The sequence below is a fragment of the Schistocerca gregaria genome, chromosome X, assembly GCF_023897955.1.
Source record: "Schistocerca gregaria isolate iqSchGreg1 chromosome X, iqSchGreg1.2, whole genome shotgun sequence".
Lineage (NCBI taxonomy): Eukaryota > Metazoa > Arthropoda > Insecta > Orthoptera > Acrididae > Schistocerca > Schistocerca gregaria.
The window spans coordinates 126,322,709-126,335,616 of record NC_064931.1 but is presented as its reverse complement, the minus strand read 5'-3'; the positions used below and the strand labels follow the sequence as shown (position 1 = coordinate 126,335,616).

General features: G+C 41.0%; 1 protein-coding gene across 2 annotated transcripts in view; it reads left to right on the top strand.

The window, feature by feature from the left end:
- The window catches only part of LOC126297828 (bone morphogenetic protein receptor type-2), a 367,974-nt gene that overhangs the window by 277,378 nt on the left and 77,688 nt on the right, over positions 1-12,908 (top strand). For both annotated transcript variants that reach the window (XM_049989074.1, XM_049989073.1), the window contains exon 9: positions 7,552-7,721. In XM_049989074.1, coding sequence (XP_049845031.1) covers positions 7,552-7,721 — 170 coding nt within the window. The remainder of the gene's footprint in view (positions 1-7,551; positions 7,722-12,908) is intronic.

The window sequence follows — 12,908 nt, the reverse complement described above, 5'->3', positions numbered from 1 at the left end:
ATTCAAGAGAAGCAGCTTCACAATTTGAAAAAATTAGTCATTGGTCCACCAATGGCCCTGATGCAAGCATTAATTCAGCATCACATTCATTGACCAAATGCAGTCCAACTGGTGCATTAGATCATCAAAATGCTGATCTGGTTGTAGTACTATGCTAATAATGTTCCAAACATTCTCAATCACAGAGAGATCCAGCAACCCTGCTGGCCAAGGTAGGGTTCGGCAAGCATGAAGACTAGCAGTAGGAACTCTCATCATGTGAAGGAGGGCATTATATTGTTGAAATGTAAGTCGAGGATGGCTTGCCACAAAGGGCAGCAAAACGAGGCATAGAAAATAGTTGACGTATTGCTGTGCTGTAAGGGTGCCGCGGATGACAACCGAAGAGTTAGTGCCATGAAATTAAATTGCCACCTAGACCTTGACTCCTGGTTGGTGGGCCGTATGATGGGTAACACGCAGATTGGAATCACATTGCTGTCCAAGTCATCTCCAGACACGTCTTTGGCCTGAAATCTGATTGACTGCAGCAGAATTGTCTTCAGTGATGAGTCTTCCATCCAGATGGACCCAGATGACCAGCAAAGATTGTCTGGAGATGCCCCAGACAGTAGTGGGATACAAACCTGATTGTCGCCTGCCACACAGCCAGACAACCAGGAGTGATGGTCTGAGGCACCATTTCTTTTCATAGCAGGACATCTTGATTGCCATCCACTGCACCCTTACTGTGTAGCGATACACTATTTATATTCAAAGACCTGTTTTGTTGCCCTTAATGGCAAGCCATCCTGGGCTTACGTTTCAGCAAAATAATGCATGCTGGCTCATGGTGAGAGTTCTTACTTTTTGTGTTCATGCTTGTCAAACCCTAATTTGGCCAGTAAGATCACCAGATCTCTCTCCAATTGAGAATGTTTGGAGCATTATGAGCAGGGCCCTCCAACCAGCTTATGATTTTGAAGGTCTAACAGGCCATTGGACTGCATTTGGCACAATATCCCTCAGAGGGCCATCCAGCAACTCTGTCAATCAATGTCAAGCCGAAGATACTCATCACATAAGTATCTGTAAGTTCATCTTTATACTAGATGGTTGTGGGACCTCAGCTGTTCAGTTTAAAATGTCTAATCGAGACACATCTAGCTGTCTAAATTTCCAGCTTTATTTTACTTTTGCTACCAGTTTCAGCATTACATAATGCCATCTTCAGGCCAATGATAACAGTATAAAATACATAAGAAAATGGGTGGTGTAAAATTTTAAAAATAAAATTATATACAATGGTAATATGAAATTAACACATAACAAAAACCAGACTTTAGGTCAAGGCAATGTTTACTTGCATCATACAGGACTTGTGAACAATTAGAAACGTACTAGAAAGTTAACGTTGCCTTGACCTGCTCACTTGCTTACTTTCATTCTTAGACACGTAACCACAATGGTTGCTACACTACATTTGTTGGCATTATGGCGTTAATGTTGTGAGTTCTTCCATCTTTGCATTGTTTTTGTTGTTCAAATTGCTCATCTGTACCTCTTATGCATTGATAATACCAAACATAGTGTTCCGCTATATTTCTTGTCATTCATATTCTCATTTAACCACCTACTCGTGTAAGTATAGACTGCCATATTACATGTTGTGTAGTATACCCTGATACATTTTTATTTTAGTGTTAACTGGTTGATATATTTAGGTAACATACAAGGAGCGATTGGAAAGTTTTAAGAATGGATCCGCTACTGCTTACTGGTTTAGCGGACAGGTACACAGAGGGTGGGGAATGTGTCTTTGGCTTGTCCCTGAATGCCCTCTGACAAGAAACTGCGTTTCCTCTGTTCAGTTCATTGTAGCAGCTGATTGAGTGCAAGTGTGTTAGGGCTTGTTGCCGGATTCTGTCCATCTGAAAATGTACGTAAAAGCGGAGCAACGAGTTTGTGTGAAATTTTGTTATAAAACTGGGAAATCAGCTTCTAAGACTTACAGACTATTAAAAACAGCCTTTGGAGATAATTGTATGAGCCAGTCAAATGTTTCTGTCTGGTTCAATAGATTTAAAAATGGCTGCGATTCATTTGAAGACAAACCATGGTCTGGCTGTCCTTCCACCTCAAAAACAAATGAAAAGGTTGTGAAAGTTAATGACTTTGTGTGCTCTGATCATAGAATTGCAATTACAGAGATGGCTGATGAACTTAATTTAAGTTTCTATGCAGTTTAGTTTTTTTTTTTTTTTTTTTAACTGAAGATCTGCACATGTGTTGAGCATCCAAAAGTGTTGTCAAGTGACCAGAGACAATACCGACTTGAAGTGTGCCAAGAAATGATTACTCAGACTAAAAATGACACAGACTGGTATATGGATATGATCCAAACCAAAGTGCAGTCTTTGCAGTGGAAGACTCCAGGTTCACCATGAGCGAAAAAAGCACGGCAAAGTTGGTCGAAGGTGAAGACAATGTTGGTGATTTTTTTCGATTCAACTGATATTGTCCATCATGAATTTACCCCTGGAGGACAGACAATTAACCAGGAATACTACAAATGTGCCCTTGAGCATTTGCACAAAAAGATGTGGAAGGAAAGTCCTGCATTGTGGAAAGACAGGAGTTGGGTTCTACACCATGACAATGCTCTGGCACATCATGTCTTCTCCATCATTGAATTTTGATGCGCAAGTCACTGAAGTGGTATCAAATCAAAAACTTGCACCCAGGAAATGGTGTACCCAATGGGAGGCCGTAGTCACACAACATTTATGTATCATTGAGTTTTTGACCAAATTCAAAATTCCTCTGCTTCCACAACCGCTATGTTCCCCTGATTTGACTAGATTGAAGCCATCCAGGCAAATATGGAGAGCATCCTTAACACACTTCAGGAAAAAAATTTCCAACAATTTTTCCAAAAGTGGAAACACCGTTGGAATCGGTGCGTTCAGTCAGAAGGGGACTATTTTGAAGGAGATGCATCACAGTAGCATGTAATTACCACCATTGTAAATTACAAGCCCATTCTTATAACTTTCCAGTCACACCTCATACAATCTATTGGTTGCCCTCGTTACTGCCTTGACTTTTTTCTTGCATTCTGTTCTATTGCATGACATATATATGCTTCTGTGAACTCTTGATCCTATACAAAGTAGGTATGTGACCTTAATATACTATTCCCTTAATGTTTATACATCTATTAGAGAACTTAACTTGCCCATCTGATGGGTATTGCCTTTTGACATGTTGCTTGCATATTTTGGGTAAATAGCAACATAATTACATACGTCTAGTTCTGTAGCACATCTGTAGATTCTTACATCATAACTTTTGCACTCATAAGCATCTTGATATCCCACTCACCTGTTCTTTATTGTAGGTCCATTTTACTGGTTGTTTGTCTGGCCGTGGATCACATTTTCCTCTGTCTTGCCCTGCATAGGGACCACATGTCATGTAGATACGTGGCTTTGGGTGTTCTGACTGAAATGAATGTATTTTTGATATACTGTGCATGTATTGCAGTACTCTTCTTTAGGCTTACTACATAGTGTATAGTTTGTTATGTCACACAGCCATATGCCTACCTATTAGCATACTTACCAGTTTCATGATAATGTCAGTTGTGACCTTTTCCATATCTTATTTCAATACTTCCTGCTTAATGGGAATTCATTACGATATATTACATTAGCTTCACACTTTGGTTAATTAAAAATGTTTTTATTAAATATGTGCCACCTTAAGAATCTGTGATTGACAGTTTTTGTTAACGTAACTTTATATTCTTGTTTTAGTAGTTATTACTAGTATATGGAACATTGTGATACAGGTAGTTAATGTGAGGTTGACCTCCAGTAAGTGGTTTTATGTTTTACTAGTATATGACAATGTATAAATAAATATTTTACCTTTAGATTGTACTCATCGTTATATGACTGTGATTGTTTTGCTTCAGATGATCCGTTGGTATTGGCATTAACATATGTACGGTTTGTCAATATGTGACATTGTGGTTATCTATGCATAACATGTCATTTTGACCTCCAGTTGTAATAATTGGTTTGTCTGTACGGTGGTGGCACTGCAAGCTTATAATATACTAAGGAAAATATATAAGCATGTAAGTGGAGCAGAAACGCCATGGAGAATCAATCTGGTGCTGACACAGGCTGCAAATGGGAAATCCACTGACATAAGTGACTCTGACAAAGAGAAAATTGTCATGGGTGTCATTTGCAAACTGTATCACCAGCATTTGGGAATGAGTATCTTGGAAACAACAAAACTGGTTTCCTATTTGTGTGCTACTGTCATGAGCATCTATGGAAAGTGGTTGAAGGATGGTGAAACTAGAGTTGGGAGACAGGGTATTGGATGTCCCTGCTTCATCACAGAAAGTGAAGGTCGAAGACTTCCACACTTGGAACATGCTCTGTACCACAGACAAAGACCAGTGGGTGCAGTGTTATGGTACAGGTAAATTAATCGGGGCTTCCAGGGACCCATGGTAATATTTGGAGGCGCTACGACAGCTGTGGACTATGTAAACATTATTGCAAATCACTTGTATCCGTCATGCTTGAAGTCTTCTGCAATGGCACTGGCATCTTCCAGCAAGATAACTGTCAATTTCACAAGATGAGAATCATGATACAGGGCTCTGAGGAGTGTGACAGTGAATGTAGGTTGATGTCTCTGTCACCACATTCACCCAATCTGTGAAACACATCTGGGATGCCGTTGGGCATGAGCTTTGCACGCACAGACCACTGGCTCATAATGTATGGGAATTGCTTGACTTGTGTGTAGATATCCAGTTCCACATACCTCCAGAAACCTACCAAAGTCTTGTTTAAACTGTGTCATGCAGAACTGCTGTTCTAGTTCATTCAGAAGATGGACCAGCACAGTTCCTACTCTTATTCCATGTGAGCTTGTGCTCAGTGTCTAATGATCTTGTCATCAACAGAATGTTAAATCGTAGTCTTTCTTTCTTTTCAGATGTTACATGGTATGAGTCATATAAATTCAGCAAAATAATGAGCTGTCCTTACGTACACACAAGTGACTCAAAGCTCCAGCACACCCCTACTTTCCTCCTACAATAGAAGTCGTACCCAAGAAAAGCAAGAGTCTATTTTTTTGGACTCTACCTGGCAAAAAACTTATGATTTGTCTGGACGTTTTATTGTGTTGTTAATCCCTCTGCACAGTAGAAAAATTATTTATAGGAACTGCCAATAGGCCATGGTCACCCTATTGTCTGTCATATTTTTACCCACATTGGCGATGGTTCGTGAAAGTATGCCAGAGAGGTGTTGTGAAGTTTGAGAAGTAGGAAAGAAGTACTGGAAGATTCAGTCTAAGTGTTGAACTGTTTGAATTACATAGATTTCTCAGCTGATTAGAGCATCACACATGAGTACAAATTTTCAAGTCTCAGTCTAACACTGTTTTAATCTGTCAGGACATTTCATGTCAGATCTTTCTATTACCATTAACTTTTGCACAAATGTTGCAGTTATACTTCAACCTTCCAAATGCACTAAAACTGTTTACTGGACTGTGAACTGAGGCCCAGGTAATTGTCTTCCTCGATCATGTATACAAATATGCACAGACCATCTCAAAGCTTCACTTTGATTGTACCTCTGTCCATATTTTCCAACTCCGTGGGGACTCCCAATACGTACCTTGTATAATAGAACATCTGGGAGAGGTTGCTGTGGTGAAGACCAGCTTAACCACAATCCACAGTTTGCTTTACTGATTACATTAAAATTCTTCTGCAGATTGTATGATGAAATGAGTCTTCTTGATAAATGATTACTGATGTGTAACTTAGACGTGAACGTATTTGCCTCTAATTGTCAAACTATCCCCAAGACCATGACAATCTTTTCATTTGTACACACCAATACATCACATTTTACACAAATGTAAGAACAAAAGTTTATCTGTAAGTGCTGACAGACACCATTACTAGACTCTGGTATAAAACTGCACTATACAGAATGTAACAGGTATAAGTGCAAATAGTTTTTATGTGGTACCTTAATACATATACACATCATTGTGTTGGTTGTTTTTTCTCTGCATCTAACAGTCTTCCCACAAACCTGTTGCAAACTTTGTGACCTTGCTTTTGCCACACATACTTGGAGGCTCCAACCAATCTAAAATCACGCAACTTGTAATAGCTGTAATTATTAGTCCGCAAATGGCGTAAATACTGATGTAATATTGTTCAGTACACTGTCCTCAGTCACCAATAGAAATATCTGCACTTATACCCATTACGTTCTGTAAATTCACAAGCAACATGAATTACACACACCTACATATCAGTATGTAGCATCCTCTTCTGCCGTGATAATAGCAGAAATATGCTGTCCATAGTCTCTGCAAGACACTGAAAGCATTGGGGAGCTATCCTGACCCATAAACAAGTGAGTTGGTCCAGTTGTTAAGGCAATGAGCTCACGTTCAGAAGAGTAGTAGTTCAAAATCCTATCCAGGATTGGAGTTTTCCGTTTGTTCTGCTAAATTTCTTAAGGCTCAATAAAATTTAAATAGGTTGACTTGAAGATATTTGCACACATCTGCGCCCATTCATGTGACTGCGAGTGCGCGCGCGCACACACACGCACACACACACACACACACACACACACACACACACACACACACACACACACACACACACACACACACTTTTATGTTGTGTATACCAAACCATTCTGTTGCAATTTAGGACTTTGCTTTTGACTAGGTGAATATAAGGAAACCACAGAAAATGTTCCGTAAAGAGACACTTAAATGAAAAAGAATGTAATTATGTGTAATATATTGTAAACCTCATATATTATAACTTAAAATATCATGGAAAAATAAGGGCAAGTGTTTTCCCTTCCTTTTCGGCTCACTCGAATATCAGTGGATAGTGATATGATAGTAAAGTAAAATAAAGTAAAGTCGGACACTGTTGGCTGGGAGATCCCCCAAGAGCAGGTTGAGCCATCTAATTGGAAAGGTTTTCCTGTCCTTGGAGCACAGTGGCACATTTCCTTTGCAGACTGCAAGATTTATGTGTGTCTGATTAAGTGTAGGTGACTGTAATGTATTCGTGTAGTGTGGTGTCATGTTTGTATTGGATGATGCAAAAAGGAAGAGGATGGGACCCAGTGCCAGCACTTAACCTACTTCTCTCAAATAGCACCAAGGGGACTGCTGAGTTTAATGGCTCCATCCAACAGATGGATCACCATCAACAGCCACAAGCCCACACTGCATGAGATACTGTGGAAATGTTTCGAATTTAATCCAGGGCACTGGTCCAAGGACTGTGATAACAAAATATTATGACAGTAACAGTATTTTTATTACTGGCTGCATGTGTGGATGACTTTTGTTGCTGTTGCATTTCAGCAGTTTCATCTGATACTCTTTAGTTATTACAGCTTATACTATATACCTGTATGAATATAGAATATGTGTTGTATCAGTCTGTTAATTAAAAACTTTTATGTTAAAAAATTTCCTTTGCAGACAAATTTAAGCCATGTGTAACACACCGTGATCTCAACTCAAGAAATATTCTTGTGAAAGCAGATTTATCATGCTGTCTTTGTGACCTGGGATTTGCCATGAAGATTTCTGGTTCAAAGTATTTTTACAATGGTGAAGAGCAGCATGCAGAAACAAAATCGATCAATGATGTAAGTTCTTAATGTTATGATGCCTGGACACCACAGTATATAGAAATAGTTGACACTAGATTTTCAGCATATGGCTATAATTATAAATTTACATAGGACATAGCACATAGAAGTGTAATTCTTTCCTGTGTACTGAGCACTGAAGATTCATCTTTAATTAACTGCATACACAAAACAGACTAGTAACTTACACACAGAATGATGTAGGAAGACACATTACTGGTGTGCACATGTTAACTCTGTGCATTATTTCTTAATGCAATTAATAAGGTGTAAGTATAACAATAATGAGGAAAGTATTTCAAGTATTTTATGTCTTCATAACTTACAAAATTGTTACCAAAATCAGTCCTTGAAACAATGTTGTTCATCAGAATTGATGGTGATGTAAGAAGTTAGTTTCTTTGGCCATTACTAACAATACAGGATATAACTTGCCACTGAGATTAGCAAGCATATGTACAAGGTCAGTTTGGAAAGTAACCTCCATTTGGCTGTAAATAAAAAGCTTGCATGGCAAAAAATTGCTACATATGTCTTGAAACTACAGCTTTTTGCTATATTTCCGACATAGTCAACATTTAAATTACCGTATTTGTGATAGTGTTTCTTTATAAATTCCTTCTTCATTAAATTCTGCTGCCTGGGCCCATAGCCAGTCTTTCATGGCATTTTGAAGTTCACACACAAGCCACTTCTTCGTGTGAGCAAAGAGATAAAAATCACCTGGTGCGAAGTCTGGACTGTATAGAGGGTTAAAAACATCCCATTTGAACTACTTCAAAATCTCTAGAGCTTTTCAGGCATCGTGAGGATGAGCATTGTCAAAAGAAAAAAAAAAAAGACACATGCTATTTTGACAATTGTTTTCACTTAAGTTTCTTTGGAGTTTCACAGTAGACATCTGAAATTATTGTCGTTCAACACTTCATAAATTCAACAGCAAAACTCCTCAGCATCTCAAAAAATAATAGTCGTAACGTTCCTGGATGATAAAGTTTGGTGGGCTTTCTTCAGCTTGAGTGGAGAAAAAGCATGGCCCCAAGCCATTGACTGTTTTTTTTAAACATATATGCATGCCACCCAAGTTTCATCACTAGTCAGAATTCTGTAAAAGAAAAAAAAAAAAGAAAAAAACCCTTCCCCTTCAGCATTGTATCTTGAAAAGAAGTGTAAGGCATATCCCCTTCATTTGGTTTTCTACATCTACATATATACTTCGCCAGCCACCAAGCGGTGTGTGGCGGCGGGCACAATTCGCTCCAAAGTCATATTCACACCCCCTCCCCTCTGTTCCACTCGCGGATCGCACAATGGAAAAACAACTGTCTGAGTGCTTCAGTACGAGCTCCAATTTCCCTTATCTTTGAATGGTGATCATTGCACGTTTCGAAAGTTGGTGGTAATAATAGATGCTCTACATCCTCGCCGAAGATCGGATTTCAGAATGTAGTGAACAGCCCCTTCCATTTAGCGCATATCTATCTGCAAGTGTGTCCCACTTCAAACTTTTAATGAGATCTGTAATGCTCTCACGGTGGCTAAATGTGCCAGTCACGAATCTTGCCACTCTTCTTTGGACCTTCTCAGTCCCTTGAATCAGACCCAACTGGTAAGGGTCCCATACAGATGAACAGTACTTGGACGAACTAAGTATTGTAAGCAGTTTCCTTTGTTGAAGGACTGCATCACTTCAGGATTCTACCAATAAACCACAATCTAGACTTCGCCTTGCCTGTTACTTGTGTAGTCTGATCATTCCATTTTATATCATTTCGAATAGTCACACCAAGACCCTTGACGGATGTTACCGCTTCCAGAGACTGGGCATTTATTTTGTACTCATACATTAACAGGGATTTTTGCCTTGTTATATGCAGTAGGTTACACTTAACAATATTGAGAGATAACTGCCAGTCATTACACCATGCATTTATTTTCTGCAAATCTGCATTGATTTGTTTACAATTTTCGTGTGATACTACTTTCCTGTGGACTACAGCATCATCGACAAACAGTCTAATGCCACTGCCAATACCATCAACCGGATTGTTTATGTAAATCATAAAAAGCAGCAGACCTATTACGCTGCTCTGGGGCACACCTGAAGTTGCGCTTGTTTCTGTTGAAGTCACCCCATTCAGGACGACATTCTGCTCTCTGTCTGTTAGAAAACTTTCTATCCAACCACGTCTTTCATTGGGTAGACCATAAGTGTGCACTTTTTGGAGCAAGCGGCAGTGTGGAACTGAGTCGAATACCTATCGAAAGTAGAGAAATATGGCATCAACCTGGGAGGCAGTATCTAGAGCCTGTTGTATATCATGCACAAAGAGGGCCAGCTGTGTCTCGCATGACTGCTGTTTCCTAAAACTGTGATGGTTTCTGCAGCTGAGATTCTCAGAGTTTAGAGAGGTAATTATGTCTGAACACAACTATGTTCCATGATTCTACAACAAATCAATGGCATCCAATTTTCTCCCCTTTTTATAGATTGCTATGACCTTAGCCTTTTCCCAGTCCTGTGGAACTTTCCGCTGTTCCAACGATCTCTGATGTGTGATGGATACGAATGGTGCTATATTTGTAGCATAGTCAACATATAATCTTATGGGTATACTGTCTGGGCCACACGCCTTCCTGGTGTATAAGGATCTTAACTGCTTTACAATCGCAGATACACTAAACACTATGTCAACCATGCTTAAATTTGTTTGATGAATGAAAAGGGGAATGTTGCTGCAGTCCTCTACCATAAACGAGTTTTAGAAAGCTAGGTTTAGAGTTTCAGCCTTCTGTTTCTCATCATCCGTTGCATTACCCCTACTGTCTTCAAGAGAAGGTATTCAATTATTTGTAGCATTCAGAGATTTTACGTACGACAATTTTTTTTTAGAGTCTGCAGATAAAATATTGCTTTCAAATTCATTAGAAGGATCTCTCATTGTCCTTCTGACAGCTGCTTTCATTTTGCAAAATTTCTGTTTGTCAGTGGGGCAGTGACTATGTTCAAAATGACTGTGCAAAATTCCCTGCTTTCTCAGCAACTTCCTAACATGTTTGTTGTACTAACGTGGATACTTTCCCTCCCCTATACCTTTGCTAGGCACATACTTCCCTAGCATGTGGTGGACAATACCTTTAAATTCTGACCAAAGATGCTCAATATCTCTGTCCCCCGTGGTGAATGCTTGGAGCTGACTATGAAGATATTCATTAATGACACTTTGATTTGCTTTCCCAAACAAGACAACTCTACGCTATTTGTTTGGTGTTTTTGCAGCTTGCACTGACATAGAAGCCACAATGACATTATGGTCACTAATACCTTCTTCTAGATTAACTTCCTCAGAATGATCAGGTCTGTTCATCACCAAGAATCTAATATGTCCCCGTCTTGAGTTGGTTTTCTAACCAACTGCTCCAGGCTGTATGTTGAGAGCACTCCTGGAATAGTATGAAGGCTTTCACGACCGGATGTCCCCCCCTGCGGGTACGGGGGTTAGAATAGGCCTGCGGTATTCCTGCCTGTCTTAAGAGGCGACTAAAAGGAGTCCCTCCCCCTCAAGGGGGTAGTTAGCGCCTGCGTCTGGAGACGGACGGTTTCACGATCTATATTTGCATTCATTTTGGTTTTTCACTTCTTCTGGTTTCTTCCTTCCTTTGGTTGGTTCCTTTCTTTGTTCTTCTCCATCTCACTGTCTTACTTACTCTTCTCCTTGCCTTCTTCTCCTTGCCTTCTTCTCCTTGCCTTCTTCTCCTTGCCTTCTTCTCCTTGCCTTCTTCTCCTTGCCTTCTTCTCCTTGCCTTCTTCTCTTTGCCTTCTTCTCCTTCTCTCATCTCTGCTTCGGCGTTTGAGACAGTCTCTCCTTTCTTTCCCTCTCTCCTTTTTTTTCCTCTTCTTCCTTCCTCCCTGTGCGTGCCTGAAGACCGACCCACACGTTCGCACGCGTAGCCGGTGACAGGGTAACGCGTAATTGCCCCCCCCTGGGTAGACAAGTAAGGAACGCACGTACCCCCTGGTAAAGGCCAGGCCCAGGGAGGGGTGATTGCCTGAGCTGACACCTTCCGACCATGCCGATTGGTCCCTCCATCCGTTTCTCGGGAGGTGTGACCTGAGGTGTGAACAATCACCTAAGGCGGGAGTGCCCTCTGAGAGGGTCCCCACAAGGAAGGAGCGCACCATCGGAGATGCTGGCAATCATGGGGGATTCCTCCGCAATGGATTTCTCTTCTTCTTCTTCTTCTTCTTCTTCTTCTTCTTCTTCTCCTTCCTCTCTCTCGACTTTGCCCACAAATGGAAACTTGACCAGCCACCAGTGACAAAAGTACTACCGCCTGTCCCACAGTTCCTCGTAGTTTCTCGATCTGAGGACGGAAAGAATTTTTCCTCTGTCAACCCTTTCGTTATCCAGAAGGGCGTAGATGCCATAGCCGGATCTGTCAAGTCTTGTACCAGGTTGCGTAATGGTACCTTGTTATTAGAAACTGAGAGCGCCTTTCAGGCACAAAAACTGCTTCGGGCCACACTCCTGTACACGTTCCCTGTCCAGGTGGAGGCTCACCGCACTTTGAATTCGTCTCGTGGTGTGGTATATACTAGATCACTTGACGGATTGACTGACGAGGAGATTCAGTCTTTCCTCGCTGAGCAGGGTGTGACGGCTGTCCATAGGGTCATGAAAAAGGTCAACAATGACCTTTTACCGACCCGGACACTTTTCTTGACCTTTGATAGTGTTCAGCTGCCGTCGCGCATCAAAGCGGGCTACGAGGTTATTTCTGTTCACCCCTATGTCCCGACACCTACGCGCTGCTACCAGTGTCAGCGTTTTAATCACACTCGCCAGTCTTGTTCCAATGCGGCTACATGTGTGACTTGTGGCAGGGATGCCCATGAGGGTGACTGTCCACCTCCGTCTCCTCGTTGTGTGAACTGTCACGGTGACCATGCAGCATCCTCCCAAGACTGTCCCATCTACAAGGAAGAACGCTGTATCCAAGAAATTCGGGTCAAAGAAAAAGTCTCCACCTCGGCTGCTCGCAAGCTATTTGCTAGTAGGAAGCCCACGTTGCTCCCAGCGGGGAAGTACAGTACTGTCCTCGCCTCTCCTCGGACTACCAGGCAGGTGGCGACGCAGACATGCGATCTGACCTTCAGCACTACGGTTGTCCGTTCAGCCAGTG